At 52.9% G+C, this 18,649-nt stretch overlaps 1 protein-coding gene across 4 annotated transcripts in view; it reads left to right on the forward strand.

Moving 5' to 3' along the window:
• The first annotated feature begins 7,266 nt into the window (after positions 1-7,266).
• CUX2 (cut like homeobox 2) overlaps positions 7,267-18,649 on the forward strand; it is a 61,913-nt gene continuing 50,530 nt past the window's right edge. For 2 of the 4 annotated variants that reach the window (XM_033075731.1, XM_033075732.1), the window contains exon 1: positions 7,911-8,157. In XM_033075731.1, the coding sequence (XP_032931622.1) occupies positions 7,936-8,157 (222 nt within the window). In that variant the 5' untranslated portion in view covers positions 7,911-7,935. Of the gene's footprint in view, positions 7,366-7,538; positions 7,671-7,910; positions 8,158-18,649 lie in introns of those variants that run through there. The other 2 variants (XM_033075734.1, XM_033075735.2) reach the window with 2 other exon arrangements.

Consider the following 18,649-nt stretch of genomic DNA (forward strand, 5'->3'; position numbering starts at 1 on the left):
CTCCAGGAGCAGCTGCCGGACACCAACATCCATCCCTCTGCAGCCCCATCCCAGAGCGCTGCCGAGGGGCTGGAGGCGGATGCTGAGCTCCCAGCGAGCAGGGCAGGCACGAAGGGCTCCTCTCTCATGTGTCACCCCCTCTGAGGCACCTGTCACCCACTTAAGCCAAACATTTGCTCGCCTTGGTCCCGGTGGGACACACGCATTTAACTCTCCCAGCTCCGGGGGACACATCCTGCGGGGATGACACTCACACTCAGCATTCCTGCAGCAAGAGGCAAGGAATCCCAAAAAACCTCTTCCATGTCTGCTGCGCTTGTGGCTGCCGGGACCGCGATGTTCGGTGGATCCCTTTTGTCTTCATCCTGTTCATTTTATCTCCCCTCCCTCCCTCCCTCCCTCCCGCCTTGCCCGGGATGAGACTGGAGGAGGATTCACGGATGTGCTGGGGTGGGAATGATGCTGCCCTGCCAGCCCAAGGATGCCCATCAGCCCCCCAAGCCTGGCATGGCCATGACCCGGCGGCCCCCGGCATTGTCCCCTCCCCACGGCGACCAGGGTGGTGGGCGAGCTGGGACAGGGCTGGGAACAAAAGGGATTGTGAAACCAGATCCCTGGAACTCCGGGCTCTGCCCAGACACTGCCCTTGTTCTCCGGAGGTCACAAATATCGTGTTTAATCCCTGGCACTCGCCGCCCGGCTGCCACGGCCGAGCCAGCGAGGATGGCATTACAGGAGGATTTCTGCAGGCAGCAGGGAAGTGTGTAGGGAAAAGTGTTTGTGGAGGAGAAAAACTCCTGATCCGGGAATGACCGTCTCGCCTGGAGGGAGCTGCAGCTCAGGGGAGGGATTTCAGGATGTGTTTTGGGGTCTGTGTGAGCACAGGAGCAGGAGAAAGAGCCGCGGGGCCAGGACCAGCCCCGGGCTCAGCCGGGAATTGGGGGAATCAATCTCGGCACGGACGGTCCCTCGTCCTGCCAACTTCAGCCGGATTCATCGGCCAGCCGAGCCCAATTACCTCCATTTGTGGCATTAAGGAAAAATCCATAAGCATCAGGGAAGTGATGTGTGGTGGTTTCCCAGGACGGGCTGGCCATGGAGCCACCGGCGCCGCCTGTCCCTGTCCCTGTCCCTGTCCCTGTCCCCGGGTCCGTGCTGGGGCACGTCTGGAGGCGCAGCAGAAAACCCTGGAGTTGTGAAGATTTCCCAGAATGTTATTTTTTTTCAAAAACAACCATTTTTTGCCTGTCCATCCTGGAATAAAGCAGAGCTGGGTCTCTCCCCGGGTTGTGGTTGATGCTGTCTGGGGGTTTTGAAAAGTCGGCGGTGCCGAGGGTAGCACAGAAATCCGGGATGGGCATGGGGTGCAGATGGCTGCCAGGATTTCTGCTGTGGTTTGTAAGACATTGCATCTGCTCCACTGCTCACTTCTTGCTGGCAGCTGAAATCCTCTGCGCTGCACGGGCCAGATCCTGCTCTCCCCTGAGGATCCTGCAGATGGAAACGCCTCCAGGCACATCACATCCTTCTCCTCCTGTGGATTTTGGGGGGCTTGTTGGCCCCCAGGAAAACCTGAGTGCTTTAAACACGTCTGTATGCACAAACCTGCCTCTGGAGCCCTGTAGTGAACAAAAGAGCTGTGGGAAGTGGCTGCAGCCTGTGAATGGATGTCAAGGAATAACACACGGATCTGTGCCACGGCAAAATCGAGCATCGTCCCTTCTTATCTGCAAAAGAGCCTGTGTTTTACATGAAAAAGCCTTTCTAATTAATAGGCCAGCCCCTCTTGAGCTCGATAAAAAATGGAGTCAAAAGGATTTGATTAACCCCCGCTCCGTGGCGGGCGTGTGCTCTGATGAGCAGACCCTGCCCGGGGCCGATAACAGCTCCGTGCCCCGGGATCCCGGCAGATCCCGGCAGATCCCGGCAGATCTCGGCAGATCCCGGCAAATCCCGGCAGATCCCGGCAGATCCCGGTACCCTGAGCACCCCACAACCACCTCAGAGGGTCAGGATGCTCCAGAGCCAGCTCGCTCCGTGCCTGTTCTTTATGAATATCCTTTGCTCCAGTCAGGTTTTTTTTTTTTTTTTTCTGTCATCAGACACATTTGACTAAACTAATACATATGTATACACTCCCGGACGTTCCCGTCCAAACCAATGTAAATTACCTCTGACCAATACATTTTCCCAGGAAATCAATGCATTTTAACACTGGATAATATTTATGAAATTGAATTTTTTTTTATTGAAGCTAATGCAATTCCCTTCTGTTTTATGCATTTTTATTAAACTAATGCATTTTAAATTAAACTGTTGTATATTAACTACAATGGCTGTGGGTACTTACAGTAAAGTAATATATGTTTGCTGAAATCAATACATATTCCAAACCTGGGAATTTCCAGTTAACAAGGCTATATCAAATATAACAAATGCGTGTAGCTACTTAATTTGATGCTTATATACACTGGCTGCTATATTTGTTTATTGGTAATGATTATTTTAAAGGGGGAAAGCATGTTAAAGGTAGAAAGACAGATTCCTGTGCTGCTGGGAGCTGCAGTTGGAAGCTGCCAGAGGTGGTCACCCCATCCCTGATGCTCGAATTGGGGGTGACCCACGTGTCCTGGTGCTGGCTGGTGGCTGAAATTCATCTCCTCTGCCCCAGCTGGTTTCTGTGCCCTCTGCCACATCCCTGCACCTCAGTTCCCATCGTGAGAGGTTTTGGGGACATCCTTCCCTTGCCCACCACACTCCCCCACAGCTCCTTTCTACTGGCAGCATCCTCGGGAGATTTTGGAGGGTTTTGTCCCTCTCCCCTTGGTATTCAGAAGGTTTCCATGTGTAACAGCTTATTCCAGGCAGATTTGATGATGCAGCTTTCCCTGGTTCAGCTCTGTTTTACCTTGGGAAGTTGTAGCACCGTGGTTATGGCTGGGAGGATTTGCCCAGCTCAGGAATTTGGGGAAGAGCTGGGGAGTGGCTGGCCCGAGGATGGGGACGAGGACAGACAATTCCTGAGCTCTGGCCGGTCCCGGGGCTGTGCCCTGCACTGAGAACAGGATGCAGTCCGGGGGGAGGTGGCCGTCAGGGGGAGGTGGCATTGACAGGGGACACCGTAAATAGCAGCGTTATCCGCCGGGAGCATCCAACGGCGCCGGGGATGAGATTATTCGGGCGAAGCAATGAAAGAGGAAAATTAATTAAAGAGCATGTGCTAATTGTAGGGGAAATGTGCTTGCAGTAAGAGGCCGAGGCAGAAAAGCGGGCGGTGGAGGGGTCCGGGCAGCATCCCCGCACATCCCGGGGGCAGCGAGGGCTGAGGCTGGGCACCGCTCAGCGATGTCCTGCGGGCACTGACGGAGCTGTCACACCCCGAGGTGCCTCACCCTGCATTCCTGTGCCACCCTTGTCGCTTTGCATCCCCTCACCGTGGCCGGTTGTGTCCCCCCGTGTCCCCCCCGTGTCCCCGAGCCGGCCCGCGGGGACGCGCTGCAGCTCCCGCGGTGGCCGCCAGGTGGCGACGTTGTAGCGGGAGCGGCTCGGTCCTGGAGGGGAGAGGAGAGGGAAAAGGGGAAAGGGATGGGAAAGGGATGGGGAAAGGGAAAAGGATGGGAAAGGGATGGGGAAAGGGATGGAATGGGGGAAAGGGATGGGGAAAAGGGATGGGGAAAAGGGATGGGGAAAAGGGATGGGAAAAGGGATGGGAAAAGGGACGGGGAAGGGGATGGAATGGGATGGAAGAAAGGGATGAAACGGGATGGGGGAAAAAGGCATGGGGGAAAGGGATAGGGGGAAAAGGGATGGAATGAGATGGGGAAAAGGGATGGGGGAGAAAGGATAGAGGGAGAGGGCAGGGAGAGCAGCAGGAGGAAAAGAAGTAGAGGAGCAAAGGGAGAGGAGACATGGCCATGAAGCTCCACCACCTGTGGTAATGGGATTTTGTGCTGTCACAGAACCAGAGGATGGTTTGGGTGGGAAGGGACCCCACTTGTAACTCACTGCTGTGGAGAATCCTGCATCCCTGAGCTGGCAGAGCCCTGGGTGGCTTTTCCCATTGGAGGAGACAAAACCCCAGCAGTGGGGGCACAGGGAGGGCAGCAGGACCTCTGCCAGGGCTCCTGGGAGCGCAGGGCCAAACCTGCTGACAGAGGCTGCACTGCCTTCCCCTGCAGGGAGGGGGACAGAGCTCTTCAGCGTGTCAGGGTGTCCACGAGGGGTTTGCCAGGCCTGGGCAGCCCACACATCCCTGCTTTCTCTGAGGCTCCTGGTGTCCCTCTGTCCATCCTTGGGACAAGGTGACCGAGCAAGGTCCCAAACAGCACCGGGTCACCATCAGCACCGGGTCACCATCAGCACTGGGTCACCACCAGGCTGGCTCTCCATCAGCAGCTCACAGCATCACCCCTCGGCTGCCTGATGGGGCCAGATCACCGCACAAAGGAGTTCCATGGATCACAGACAGGCAGGAATAAATTAACGCCTGCAACGGGAGTGTGCTGAAATCCTTTTTTTTTTTTTTTTGTTAAAGTACACAGAAAAGCCCCTTCCATATTTTAATTAAAAGCCTTTCAGGAGGGGAGGCAAGGGGCTGCCATTTACAACGGGCTATTGTCAGGAGCACAAAGCAAACGGGGCTGGAGACAAACTGATTTATTAACCTGCGCCTCGCAGCGCTCCCCGGGGCGGGGGAGCCCTCTGTGCAGGGGGGTGGCAGCACCAGGGTCCCCCTGCTCTCCCCGGGGTGCTCCAGGGCCGCAGGGCAGCACCTGAAGGGACACAGGGAACACAGTGGCTTGTGCCACCCCGCAGCTCTCCATCCCTCCAGGTGCCACAGGGTGCAGCCCCTCTCCTCTTCCTTCCCATTGATTTATTAATGATTTGGCCAAACAGAAACATTCCTCCAAAGCCCACAATTTAATTTGCTCACCAAAGATGCCAAGTTAGTTTTATTCCTGATTTATGAACAGGCTCCTGTGTTCCCTGGGCAGCAGAGCAGGGAGGTGATTTATGGGGGTGAGATCAGCTCTGTGGGCACAGGGAGAAGATCCCTGCCCGGGACCTGTCCTGGTGGTGTCCCACCATTGTCACAAAGAGTCTGGGCAATCCCTGCTGCTGGCCTGGAGAGGAACCAGCTCTGCCCCCAGCAAAACCACTCATCCCACCTGGGTTTACTGACCCATCTGTGAGCAAACCTCCCCGTGGCCCTGAGGGAGGTCTGGAAATGAATTCCCACGTGGAATCTCCCCTTGCACAGCCTCTGCTCCCACTCCTGGCTAATTACAGCCTCATTAAGCCAGAGGTGAAGCAGAATCCTGGCACCACCAGCAGCCCCAATCTCATTACAAATCTCAATCACTCCCAGCAGTTTCCACTCCCTGATTTTTATGATTTGGGGGATAAGGGGATCTATTTTTAGCACTTGGGTTGCCAGAGCAAAGTTGGAGGCTTTGACCTGTGTGCCCCCAAGCAGGAGCAGCACCAGGGCACTCATAGTGGAGGTCTCAGAGCATCCATGGAATTTGCTGTTGATGCCACCAGAGTTGGGATTTCAGCTCAGGATTTCCATCTGGGGCTCCCTGGTGCCAGGCAATGAATTTGTTGCAGGACCCTAAGGAGAATTTGCCATGGGAAAGATTTGCCCCTTTTCCAGCCAGCTCTGAAGGTTGGGAAGATGCTGGTGCAGGGCTCACACGAGCATCCAGGCTCTGCCTCAGCTCCTGCAAATCTTTCTTTGAACTTTGATTTTCTGTTCACTTGTTCTTCTGCCCGAGGCGTTTTGCAATTGTGGGATTGTGAGCGGCTCTGAGTTTCTCTGAGTGGAAGAGATGAGAAGAACGAGATCATTTCCTGGCTGTTTGTGCCACAGTGTGGGGCCAAGGTCACTTTGGGTGTCTGCCTCACCTTTCAGGACAATTTTCCTGGCCCAGGAGCAGACCTGTCCCTGTGACAATCGGAAGCACCCGCAGGCAGGCTGCAGTTTGAAGGGTGTCCCTTTTCTTTGGTGTCTTCTGGAACCCCAAAAACGCAGGGAGCAGCAGCAGGGTGATCCCTGGGCAGTGAGGGGCTGCTTCCTCCCCAGCCAGGAGCAGAGAGAGGCTCCAGCACTGCAAGGTTTGCTGCAGCAAGGGGAGTTTTGGGAGCAGTGAAGGACTGCAAGACCACTGCAGCAGCACTGCTGGGTTTGCTGCTGTCCGTGCTGCCCATCTCCCCCCAGCCCTCCTGAGCACAGGGATCCAAAGGGAACAGGGAAGACAAAGGGACCAGGACAGCGATGAACGTCCTGCCCTCATCATCTCTGCAGTGCTGGAGTGCTGGGAACATTTTGGGAGTCCTTCCATGGGGTGGTGGTGGGCAGTGTGGGGTTGGGGGTTTGTCACAGCCTGGCAGGAGCCCCCAGGAGCAGAGATGTGCACGAACCTGCACGACAGCCTGGGGTGTTCCCCGCTCCTTGGCAGGGATATTAAACCTCTGCACTTGCTTGGTCTGCAAATCCCCGCCTGTAAAATGCACCCGAGGGGCAGCTCTGTCCTTCTCTGCTCAAAACTGAGTCGTGGCCACTGGGGCTGGGGTCTCTCTAGAACAAACACAGCACAGCTCTGCTGGGAGGTATCACTTCCCCAGGGCACTGGGAATTAATTCTCCAAGCCTCCTGGATGTTGGTGTGGCTGGTACAACGTGGGGCAACTTAGTGTAGAAAATGTAAAGTTCTTTTTTTGTTTGGTGGGGAAGCAGAGAGGGAATTTCTGGGGCAGGTGTTGTCAGTGCCAAGATGCTGCTGGGTGGGTTCAGTTCCTCTGCTGAAGTTGGTTGGATTCTTCAGAGCCATTGAGAAATTTAAAAATACAGCCCTAAACCAGCCTGAATTCGGGGTATTTGTGAATTTGGGGGGTTTTCTGGCTGTGGAGCGCTGGGAGTGTGTTTGCTGTAGCCACTCCCAGCAGATCAAAGGTGCTGGAAGGGTCAGATTAGGGCGGAAAAAAATCCAAACAAACCTGGAAAAGTTTAACCGGCGGCTTCCGGCTGGAGATTTTTCCAGCTTAAAAAACCCTTTAATTTGGCCGGGAAAAAAAAAAAAATCCATCACCCGGGGGACTCGGGGGAGGAGGGAGGGGGTGTCCAGGAGGCGCTGGGGGCGATGCTCGGAGGTGGCCCCGGGGGGGACAGGGCTGGTCCAGGAGGGTTCCCCATCCCTCGGGGGTGGCGGGGCCGGTCCCGGCGGAGGCGGGCGGGCACAGGGGAGGCTCCCCCTCCCTCCGCACCGCTCCGCGCCCCTCCGCGGCACCGGGCTCCCCCAAGATGGCCGCCGATGTGGGATCGATGTGTCGATACCGGACACGGTTTGATGCCCGCCGGCTCCAGGTCGGTGGCGGCGGCGGCGGGCGCGGGGCTGGCGGCGGGAGGGGAGGGGAGGGATGGGGGCGGCCGCCCGGATCACTCCCCCCCCCCCACCGCTTCTCCCCGTCCCTCCCTCCCTCTCCCCCCCGCGCCCGCCCCCCTCCCTCCGCCCGCCCTTCCCCATCGATAGGTATCAGAAATTGATCCCCGCCGCCGCCGCCGCTCTTTGTTCGGCGCCGCCCGCCCGGGAGCCTGGAGCAGAGCATGGAGCAGCGCTAGCGGCGATGGAGCCGCGATGGAGCCCCGGCCCCCGCCCCGCCGCCCCCGAGGTGACAGCAGGGCCGGGGGGCGGCCGCCGCTCCGCCCCGGCGGGAGGGAGGGAGGGAGGAAGAGGAGGGAGGGAAGTTGCGCGGGATGAAGTTGCGGGGGGCCGCGCCGCCCCGCCAAGTTTCTGGCGGTGCCCGCCCGCCCAGCGGAGCCGCAGGTGCCCGCGGGCTGCCGAGTGTCCCCGGCGCCGCCCGCAGCGGGGGAGGCTCGGTCCCCGCAGCCCCCGGCGCGCTCGGGGCGGGCAGAGCCGCGCGGTTGCGGTGATGGATGCGGGGATGGCGGAGCGGGGCTGCCCGGAGCCCCGCCGCCCTCCCATTGTTATCCAGCGCCGGAGTGCGGGGCTCGGCCAGCCCTGAGCGCCGGGAAAGGGCGGTCGGTGCTGCTCGGACCGGGGATGGATGCGGCGGGGGAGCGGCTGCTCCTTTGTGGCTCCGGGCAGGTCACGGCCGCCGTATCCCACCGTGGTACCCTCGGTCTGTGAAATTCCCGGTAAGTCCTTTGTTACCGTGTGCGGGGGAAGGTTGCCAGGGGCTGCTGACAGTTTGTGACCTTAAATACGCACCTTAAATAGGAGGTGGATAATTAACACAATGGCTCTCCCAACATAATGGGATGAAAGCCAACCTGGAGCCGCTACAACAGCCGAAACGCGCATTTCCATGGATATTAAATGGGTTTATCCCCGTAGGATATTCCGGAGTTTAAAATGCAGCGTGCTTCGGATGGGAGTAAACAAATTGAAATGCGATTTATGGGGCTCCGGTACTGGATCAACAGTTCCAGCATTTAATACATTTTGGCTTTTAAGCAGATTATGTGCTGCATCTGCGCTACGCGACCCGAAAAGTACCGCAGGTACCGCGGCCGGTGGGTTTGCCATGACTGCTCAGTTCTGGCATTGTGGCCGGGAAGGGATTACGGCTCTAAGCGCTTCGGATACAAAAGCGTTCCTCGCTAAATCGCGCTAATGACTTTTCCTGGGTGCGCGCAGAACCTTTATTTAAAGATAAATATTGGCAGCTACTTCGCCGTGGGTCTGTCGGGGGTGAACTTTGCTGGAGGGAGAGGTGGGCTGGGAGGTGGTGGCTCTCCATCCTTCCTTCTTCCTTCCTTGCTTCCTTCCTTCTTCCTTCCTTCTTCCTTCCCCGCCGTTCCGCCTGGCCGGTGCCTGTGGCTGGGTGCGGAGCTGGAGAGGGAGCAGTGGGGATTGACTTCTGTCCAGGCAGCAGTTCTGCCGCCTCGCCGGGATCACGTTGGGAAAGGTGACCTTGTGCCAGCTTGGCCTAATGCCCTCCATTAAAAAAAAAAAAAAAAAAAAAAAAAAAAAAAAAAAAGGAAGGGGAAAAAAATAAAAGGAAGGCAAGCAATCCATTTATTATTCTTCCTAGAGCTTTCTCCTTTTTTTTTTTTTTGCTTTCCTCTTTTTAATGGATGTGTCTGAGCAGCTCTGGTGGCCTGGGGCTGGCCGGGAATGGCAGAGTTTGAGCTGCCCTGATGAATGGTGGGCATATGGAAAACACAGGGATAATGTGGGACTCGGCAGCGCTCGGATCGAAACGGCGCTGAGCCCTTTTACGGCAGAGAGGCGCGGAAATGAGAAGAGATAAAATTCTATCAAAGATAATACCAGACGTATTTCACCGGGTTATGAGATTGGTTTATTGTGTACATCACTAATGCAGTATTTTTTTACAGCTTTCTTGTGTGCGGTAGTCAGAGCGGGATTCATACCTTCATGGGGTTTTTGGGGTTTAATTTGCTTGGGGTTTATTGCGTTCTGGTTGGCGCTGCATGGATTTATGGGATGCTCCATGCGCTGGATGCTGCTCTAATCCAACCCGTTCTGCCTTAAAACGGCAAAAAAATGGGCAAGAGTTGCGAGCTGCTGATTTGGGGTAATAAATACAACGGCGAGCGAGAGCGATTAGAGCCATCTTTTAGAAATGTCTTCACATCTCATTATGCAGATGAGCTCTGGCTACACGGCTCCAAGCCTTTGGTTCTCGTCAAATAAAATGTTCTTGGGTTTATTTCCCGCAATGCAAATGCTCTCTCCGCGTGCCGGAGTTGGGCAGAAACTTCGGCGGCTCTGCCGGATGGCGGAGAGCTGGGAGCCTGGGAGCGTGGTCTGGTTGATGAAATGTTTTTTTGGGTTTTTTTTTGCTGTTTAAAGTTTAGGGGAGAAGGAGAAAAAAAAAATGTACACACAACTGTGGATGTGATTAAAATATTATAACCTTATGATATTCTGAAGTGCATAAATTTTACATATCAGCTACAGAGGGAGTTTAGACATCCATTAAATGATATGACAGCTTGACTTATCTAAATGTGCATCATTTAACAATGTGTCAAAATTCTGCTTTATATAGACGACAGCAGTAAATAAGCTATCAGTCCTCTTGGCTGAGGCTTAATTCCTGAAGCTTGGACTAATAAACTTCACTGGATTTTTGTGGAAACCTGGGGGAGATCGGGGTGCTTCTGGGGGAGCTTCACCTCCACAATACCCTGGGTGGTCTGGGTTTTTAGGGCTTTTATAGAGAGACTGGTGGGACATTCCAGTTTCCTCCAGCATCTCCAGCACCCAACACCTTCCTGCTGGAGGGTGGGATGGTGGCTGTGGTCACTGTGCCCAAGGGAAAACGGGGGGAACCCAAGGAAGCTCTGGGTGCCCCCATCTCAGAGCGATTTTTGTCTTTCCAAGCTGAAATCTTGTTCGTGGAAGCACAGCCTGTGCCCGGGGCTGGCTGAGAAGCCTTGTGAGGTTGGGAATGCAGTTTGTGCTTTCCAGTGGCTCCAGCTGCTCCGGGTGCAGTGGGGCGTGGGGAGCATTGGCTGCAGAATCATCTGGTTTGAACAATTAATCTGAATTTGGGCGCAGCGGCACCGCCGGCGCCGGGGCCGCGGCAGATGTCTGTCTCATGGTTGGCTTGGCTCTTGTCTGATGGTCGTGGGCTCCTCCTGGGAGCTTCCCAGTGACCAGAACTCTTCAGGTGGATTCTCTGCTGGCTCCTGCAGGGCTGTGCCCTGTTGGTGGGACACCAGTGATGCTGCTGTCCTGCACCCAGGAGCTCTGTGTCCTTAGGGATCGAGGGCTGTGGCAGCTGGAAATGCACAGCTGGGAACCCAAGGAGGTTCAGCTGAATTGGTCACTGAAATGCAGATCATGCTCCAGCATCACCAAGTTCAAACCTTGCTCTTGGGAGGACTCAGATGTCTTGGAATGTCACTGTCATTGACCATCCTGTGGTGTCCCCCTCCTCTGTGCCTCCACTGAGCTCCCTCCTTGGGACAGCCTGAGGTGACAATCCATCCCACCCCTCAAATCCTTCATTAATACCTGATATTTTCACTATTTCCAATTTATATGTGAAGAGAGGAGGATTTGGGCTGTGTTTCTGGTCCCACCTGCTCTGGGGTCAGTACTGAGCATCGCCGGAAAGTCAGACTGTGAAGTTCCTGAAGTGAAATCTGATTTTTTTTTCTGCTCAAATTTTTTTTTTTCTGGCTGAATAATTGAGATGCTGCCAGACAAGAAGAGCTGCAGAAAATGAGAGTTTATCTTTAGCACCACAGTTCTCACTTTAGAAACTGGTGACCCCAATTCCAGCCTGGAGAGTGACTTCTTCCCTAATTAATAAATCCATTAATTAATTGTGTGCGTGCTGCAGCCCATTAGAGATGTACATGCTGGCCTCCTGATCCAGTTTAGTGGATTGTCTCTGCGGCCTTGGAAGCAGGGGGGAAAAAAGAGATTGTGACCATGAGGCAGCTCGGGGACGGGGATGGAAATATAATTTGATTTTTGTGGTACTGCAGGGAAGGGCACAAACCCATCCTGGGTGGGTGTTCCAGCTTGGAGAGGGGTGTGGGGGCTGAGTGGAGGGCTCAGGGGTGCTGTGCCCACTGAAATGGGGGCAGCAGGGAGGGGTGGGGGCCGTGGGGTGCGGGATGGGGAGCGGGAGCCGCTCCCAGGGCTGCGGCATCACCTCGTGGGTTGGGCAGGGCTGGGCACGGCTCCTGCGCCACGGGTGGAGCAGAATGTTAAAGCCTTGGGCCATCTGAATTATTATTTATGACCAGATTAGGAAGCAGTGCACTCCCAGCCTGCCAGTCCTTCAGGAGGCACTTGCTGAACTCGAAAACCTCGGCGGAGCCTGCGGAACTCGCGCTGCATCTCCCTCCATCTGTTGGCACGGGAGCTGCTCCCTTCAGTTAATTTTTCTTGCTGTCTGCAGAGACCTGGAATAAAAATACAGGCAAATTGTTGTGTGTACTGGTCCCAGGGCTCCTGTTTTCTCTGCTGAATGGGAAGTTGGCTGTTGGCAAAAGAAGCATCTTTAAATGCAGGAGGCTTTGCTTGCCTTTGGGTTTTTGGGGCTCCAGGGGCCCCTCTGTTCCCCCTTTTTCCATTCCTGGTTTTTCTGGCTGGAGAAAATCGATGCATTTGGGTTCCCAGAGGTGGCTGCATGTCCCAGGGGACAGCAGTGGTGCTTCTCCCCTCCTCCCTTGACTGCTGGCATTACATCCCTGGCTGCAGGAATTCCCACATCCCAAATTTCAGGGAATTGTCCTGGGAGCTGCCAACAAAACACAGCAAATTGAAATTACAGGGCCTTTGTTTGCAAGGAGGGAAGGTGAGCAGCAGCATGCTGCTCCTCAGCATGCCTTGAAATTCAATGGGATTTATTCAGGATTTGCAGGCCATGGGTGTGAGCTCCCTCCACACCTGACCTCAAGCCAGAGCCCACACTGCAGCTCCTGGTGTAGCACATTCCCCCTGGGGCTGGAAAAGACACATTAGAGACATCCATTCATCCCCAAAAGCCTGGCTGAAGTTTCTCAGAACATTTTGTACCATCTTGCTCCTATTACCGAAAGATGTAATTCCCCAACTTGGGAGATAATAAGCAGGTATTGACTTGTGCTGGGGTCATTATCAAGATTTATTCAGTCAATATGGCTCCTTGGGTCAATAAATCTTGAGGTTGATAAAGGAGGAATATATACTTGCAGACTTTATTAAAAAGTTTTCCCCTTTTGTAACACTTTTTCCTCTGTGTTGCAACAGGATCTGTGACTGAGTTTTCTTTAATTATCTTTTTTTTTTTTTTTTTTTCCTGTGGTGCACATTTTCCTGCAGCTTTTAGTCTGTCTTTCCAAGGCAGCACAATTTGGGAAGCAAGATTTGGCCCTGTGCTGGCTCTGGTTTGCTGGAGATCCCTTTTAAGCCTCTCCTGTCTTGGCTTTGGCGCTGGGTGAGGATTTGGGGACAATATTCAATATTCCAACCATTGGTGGCTTCCCTGGATGCGCCAACACCTCCTCCCAAAATGGATTTGGTACCTTTTATTCTTTAACATGACCTTACTGTTTAATTATTTTTTTGCCTACTTAGGTGCACCACTGAGTGATTTCCCCAAAGCTGCCCCAGCACCCCTGAGCCTTGATTTTGCTTTTTGCTGTGCTTTAAGCGAGCGTGGTGCCGATTTAATATTTAACTCTCGGCGTGTGCCTGTGCCAGCCAGTCCTCCTGCAACACAGATTCCCAAAAAAGTAAATAACCAATTTGAACCCCGGGTAAATATTCCTCTGGTGGGAGCTGTGCTGTGCGTCAGCCGCTCCGAGCACGCCGCTGTTGCCTTTGGTAACGCTCCCGTGGTTTTACACCAAAGTCAGGACCTCGAGCATCCTTTGTTTTCTTCCATTGGGATAACATAATAAAGTATTACCTGGTGCTGGCAGCAGGGCTTGTAATGTGTGCTGTAAGCACGGAGCAGAGCCGGGGTGTTATTGCTCAGCCTGGCTGCAGAGGACATTTATTCCTTATTAATCACGCTGACGCGGAGAGCTGCCTCTGTCTGCGGCTCCGGAGCGCTGCACAAACATTGCTGCATCCCTGGGGCTGGGGCATTGCCACCCCTCTTGTCCCCTCAGTTTCTTGGCTGAGGGAGGAGCTGTGGGGCACAGTTTGGGCTAAAAGCTGCCTGTGATGGGCGACTGGGATGGGATGAGGAGAAATGTTGGTGGGGCTAAAGCGCATCCAGGGCAGGGTTAGGTTGGATATCAGGGAAAGGTTCAGTCCCCAGAGGGTGCTGGGGCACTGAACAGGCTCCCTGGGAAGCTCCAGAGCTCCAGGAGCGTTTGGACAACACTCCCAGGGTGGGGTTGTTGGGGTGTCTGTGCAGGCCCAGGGGTTGCACTCCATGATCATTTTGGGTCCCTTCCAGCTCAGGACCCTCCACGATTCTGGGGGGTCTCTCGCCCTGAGTGGTGACTGCTGCTACATTTGATGGGGTGGGATGGGATGGGATGGGATGGGATGAGGTGGATGGGATGGGGTGGGATGGGATGAGATGGGGTGGATGGGATGGGGTGGGATAGGATGAGGTGGATGGGATGAGGTGGGATGGGATAGGATGGGGTGGATGAGATGGGATGAGGTGGGATGGGATAGGATGGGATGGGATGGAATCGATGGATGAGGTGGATGGGATAGGATGGGATGGGATGGGATGGGATGGGATGGGATGGGGTGGGGTGGGATGGGATGGGACGGGATGGGATGGGGTGGGATAGGATAGGATGGGGTGGATGAGATGGGATGAGGTGCGATGCTGTTCCCTTCCTCTGGCACCAGAGATGGGCTGTGCTTTGTTGATGCCAGCCCATCCAAACTGCTGCCAGCCCCATTCCTGGCAGAGCTGAGGGCTGCCAGGTGCCCGGGCTGTGCCCTGGGCATGGCTCCAGCACGTGTCCGGGCATCCCGGGCCGGCGGCTCCGCTCGGCACGCGCCGCCGAGGCAGCGTCTCCCGCCGCCGCGCTCTCCTTTCAAATAGAAGCAGCTAATTAACATTATTCTTTAATTATTGCCTTTATCAACAAGGGGTCTGGTTTATACCAGCAGGATAGTCGCTTTCCTTTCCACTACCCAAGCGAATGCTTCAATTCCTGTTGCTTTTGAAATGAATTTGATGTCATCTGCCCATTGTCACTTAATGGGGACACTTGGGTAATGACTGCGCGCTCCAGCCCTGTTAGCAGCACTGCGAGCGTGTAATTTAGCCCCTTAGGCAACGGTACTTTTGAAATCTCTGGATAGTTTTGAACTCTCTGTTCTTAATTAAATATGCAATTTTTCACGGTAACCAGGTTAATTCTTTTGTGTTGTGTTGTAATACTGTTAGGAATTTTCATAGTTCTTATTAAACATTATTCAGGCATTGTGAATTCCATAATTAAAAAAAATGAAAAGAACAAAGCTTGATTCACTTCTTTCTTTTCCCTGGTTAATTTATCAAATGAATTTTGCAAATTTTTCTTTTTCTCCCCAGACAGCATGCCAAGTGTTTTAAAGGGGAAGGATTTAATTGCTCTGTAGGGATTGGTTGGTTATGAAGGATTTGGCTGTTTGATTAGTAAACCCTATTGGGAATGGTTTAATGCTCCATGATCTTAAAAATTGTCTGATTGTGAGGCTCTCCAAGGATGTTTCCTCTCTTCCTTATGTACGGCAAAGGCTTTGCACAAGTGTGATTATGGATGGGGAGGAGGGAGCCGAGGTCGGAGCTGGGTGAGCTGGGCTGCCCTGGCCAGGAGGAGGAGGAGGAGGAGGATGGTGAGGCAAACCAGCAGTTGTTCCTGTGGATCCCTGCAGATTGTGGGAATGGATCTCTGGCTGGGGCTGCTCTGAGCTGGATCCATCACTCAGTTCCTCCTCCAAGGCTCGCTGCCTGTTTTACCTTGTATTATAATGGAATTTTTAGGGAATTTTTTGTTTTATTAGGAGGCAAAACCCTGCTGTACTCTCTGTGTCTGAACCACTCTGGTATTCCTGGGCACTTCCCTGTAAGGATGCAGGTGTGGCTGGGGGGATCCATACAGGCTGGACATGCACAGGGAGGGATGTGGGGATGCTCAGCCAGGTACCCCAAAGCAGGGGGATCCCACCTGGGGATGTCCAACCAGGAGTCTTTATCCAGGCAAGCTTTTAAAAAGGATAAAAACACTCAGTTTCTGCTGGTTTTCTGGTCCTCTTTGGATCCAGAATTGATGGAGGTGATGTCTGTATTGAGGCTGCAGGGATGGGCTGTGACTCCAGCATGCCAGGAAGGGCACAGTGCTCCAAAATCCCTGCTGGGAAGAGCCTGGGCTTCCCTTCCAGAGTGTCCAGGAGCATCCCTGTGGGCACTGCCAGTGCTCTGTGTTGTTTTCAAAGCCCTTTAGGATATAATATAGAGAAAAAAAGGTCAATATTTGGTGTTTTTAGCCATATGGTGCACCCTGATGCTGTGGGGTGAAGGATGGTGGTGCCTCACTATTAAATAACAGGACAAAAACATGATTCTGGCACCCAGTGGGATTTTGGGGACAGCAGGAGGGGTTTTGCCTCCTGCCTGGAGCATCCCTGGGAGCTGCATCTGTCTGGGAGCTGCAGCCCAGCCAGGATCGATCGTGGCCAGTCTGAGGGGGCTCCCCGGGGGTTATTTGGGCTTTAAGGAGAGGTCAGAGAGTCATTACACTTATAAATATATTACAATTTAAGAGAAGAGCTGTCATTATCTTTGAACTTGGTTTATGTGGCGCCAGTTTTTCCCCATTCTGGTTCCAGCCAGGAGGATCAGCCAGGCTGGGGCAGCACCTGGACAGCTTGGGGGAGGAAATAAAGGATTCAGCAGCGCTGGGCAGGGGGGCTTTGCCTCAAAAAACTTTGGAATCTATGCTTAAAACTGCTGCTTTCCCCCAAAACCTGGAGGAAGATGTTAGTTTGAGGTTTGGGGAGCTGAGTGATGCTGTGGTGATGCAGCCAGCAGCGATCCTGGGTTGGAATCTGTGTCAGAGCTGGGGTTTCTGTGCATCATCATCATGTTGTGGGTGTTTTTGGGGAGGCAAAAGTCATGAGTGTCCTAGTGGGACCAGGTGGGAGCTTCACCTGCCCACAAAGAGAAATACAAGATGCCACCAAGCAGTGGCACCACCCCATGGCAATGCCTCCATCACTGGAATGAGCAGCATGGGCAATGTGGCTTAAAAATAAGGGTTTAAATCAAAATAAATCCCAGTGTTTCCTCCAGTTTTCCTGTTCCTTATGGCTGAGTGAGGCACTGGACAAGCAGTGCTGGGCTGTGGCTGAAGCAGGGACACAAACCATTTGCTCTGGTGGTGGCACAGGATTGGAGCAGAGACCAGCAGCACTGAGGAGTTCCCACAGGGCTGTGCTGAAGCCAGAAAGTCACTTAAAAACAAAGAAAAAAAAACGACCAAAAAAAAAAAAAAATCCTCGACATTTGCAAGGCGAAGGCGAGCAGATGCCAGTAATGTATTCCCAGGCATGACACAGAGTGGCAGTGTGTCATGAACCGTGTCCCCAGGGACCCCTGGCTCTGTGATATTGGCTTTAACCCCCACCAGCTCTGGTCAGGGCGTAAATTCATCAGGCTTACGGGTATTGCTCTTGGACTACTGAATAATTTACAGTTGCAGAGCCCAGCCAGGTTCAGGTCACCGGGGTTCATGGGTTAATAACAGGTTTGGTTTTTGTTGTCAGCATCTGCCTTGATAACATATGAAAGAATCCTATTCTGTTGATTAGATTTTGAAATGGATCAATTTTTAATCAGCAGAACATCTGACTCACTCAATAAGAGGAGCGTGGTGGAGACAGGACGAGGGGCTCGTTATTTACAGGATTGTTTGTTTTTACTAATACGCAAATCCTCGCTGGGGCTGGAGCCTCCCCCCGCCTTCCTGAGCCCTGGCTCCCCCAAAATAAATCGCTGGGATTATCCTGCAGCCTCGTGCCAGGTATTTGATCCATCTACTGATTGGGTGGGAAATCCATGCTGCTGCTCAGGGCACGCTGGAGCTTTGATTTAACTATCTTGTTATCGATGGAAAATGTTTACTTACCAGTCATCACCAAATCTTCGAAAATTTTATATTTTGGGGGTGGTTTATTCAGCTCATCCCCAGCATCTCCTCCCCAAGGACCACCAGGATGAGTTTGTGGGTGCTGGGAGAGCAGGGAACAAACCCTGGTGGGATACAGAAATATCCTGGTGAAATTCCCACCTGTGAGCAAAGTTTCTGAGGGAATAACTTTTGATTTTGGATCCCCATGGGAAGTTAAATATTGAGTGAAGGACCTGGGCCAAATCTTTACTTATTTATTTTTTAAATTATTTGGGCACAAAAGGAAAAAAAAATCCAAAGTTGATGTATTTCATTGCATGTGGATAAGCTGCACATGTTTATTTTTGTATTTACATGCATGATACAATATTATTTATTTAATAAAAAATCAGTGGGTTTTTAATGGAATCCACTGGGTCAAAATTTTGGCTTGAGGCCAATCAGGTGGTTGACAACCACCATCACACTCCCTGAAAATCAAATTCTGTTTTTTAGTAACAGAAAAGGTAAAAGTCTCATCTAGGTAGCTTTGGGAAGGGTGTCAGGGGTATGATGGCTCTGTAGGGGCTGGCTGGGGACTCTGTCACTGCAGATATTGATGTAGAAAAGAACTTGGTGGGTTGATAATTTGCATGGGTTTGCCCTGGACCCTTTGGGTTTTTACTTTTAAAACTCGTTCCTTCTGGCAGCCTTCTTAACCTAAATAAATATTCTCCCTTGGGTCACTTAAGATCATGGCTGGTGGTGAGGAATTGCTCCTGGTAGATTTTTTTTTGATTTTCTTAATTTCTTTCTTGAAAGTGTGACCTTTCCTTAAAAATGTCTGAATTTACAAAGCCAGGTTTTTTGTTGATTTGATGAGGTGATGATTTAAGCATTGGGAGAAGCCTTCTGAGGCCTCTGGGGATGCTGGAGGTGGGGATGTGAACATGGGGATGGATTTTCTGTTCCCTTTGGGTGCTTTGGTCACAAGTGAGGTTTGCAGTGCCTGGTGTTATCACAACCCCATAATCCCAAGGGCTCATTCCTAGAACCTGGAAATAACTCTGCAGGTAAGGGGTGCTTG

The sequence above is a fragment of the Catharus ustulatus genome, chromosome 18, assembly GCF_009819885.2.
Source record: "Catharus ustulatus isolate bCatUst1 chromosome 18, bCatUst1.pri.v2, whole genome shotgun sequence".
Classification (NCBI taxonomy): domain Eukaryota; kingdom Metazoa; phylum Chordata; class Aves; order Passeriformes; family Turdidae; genus Catharus; species Catharus ustulatus.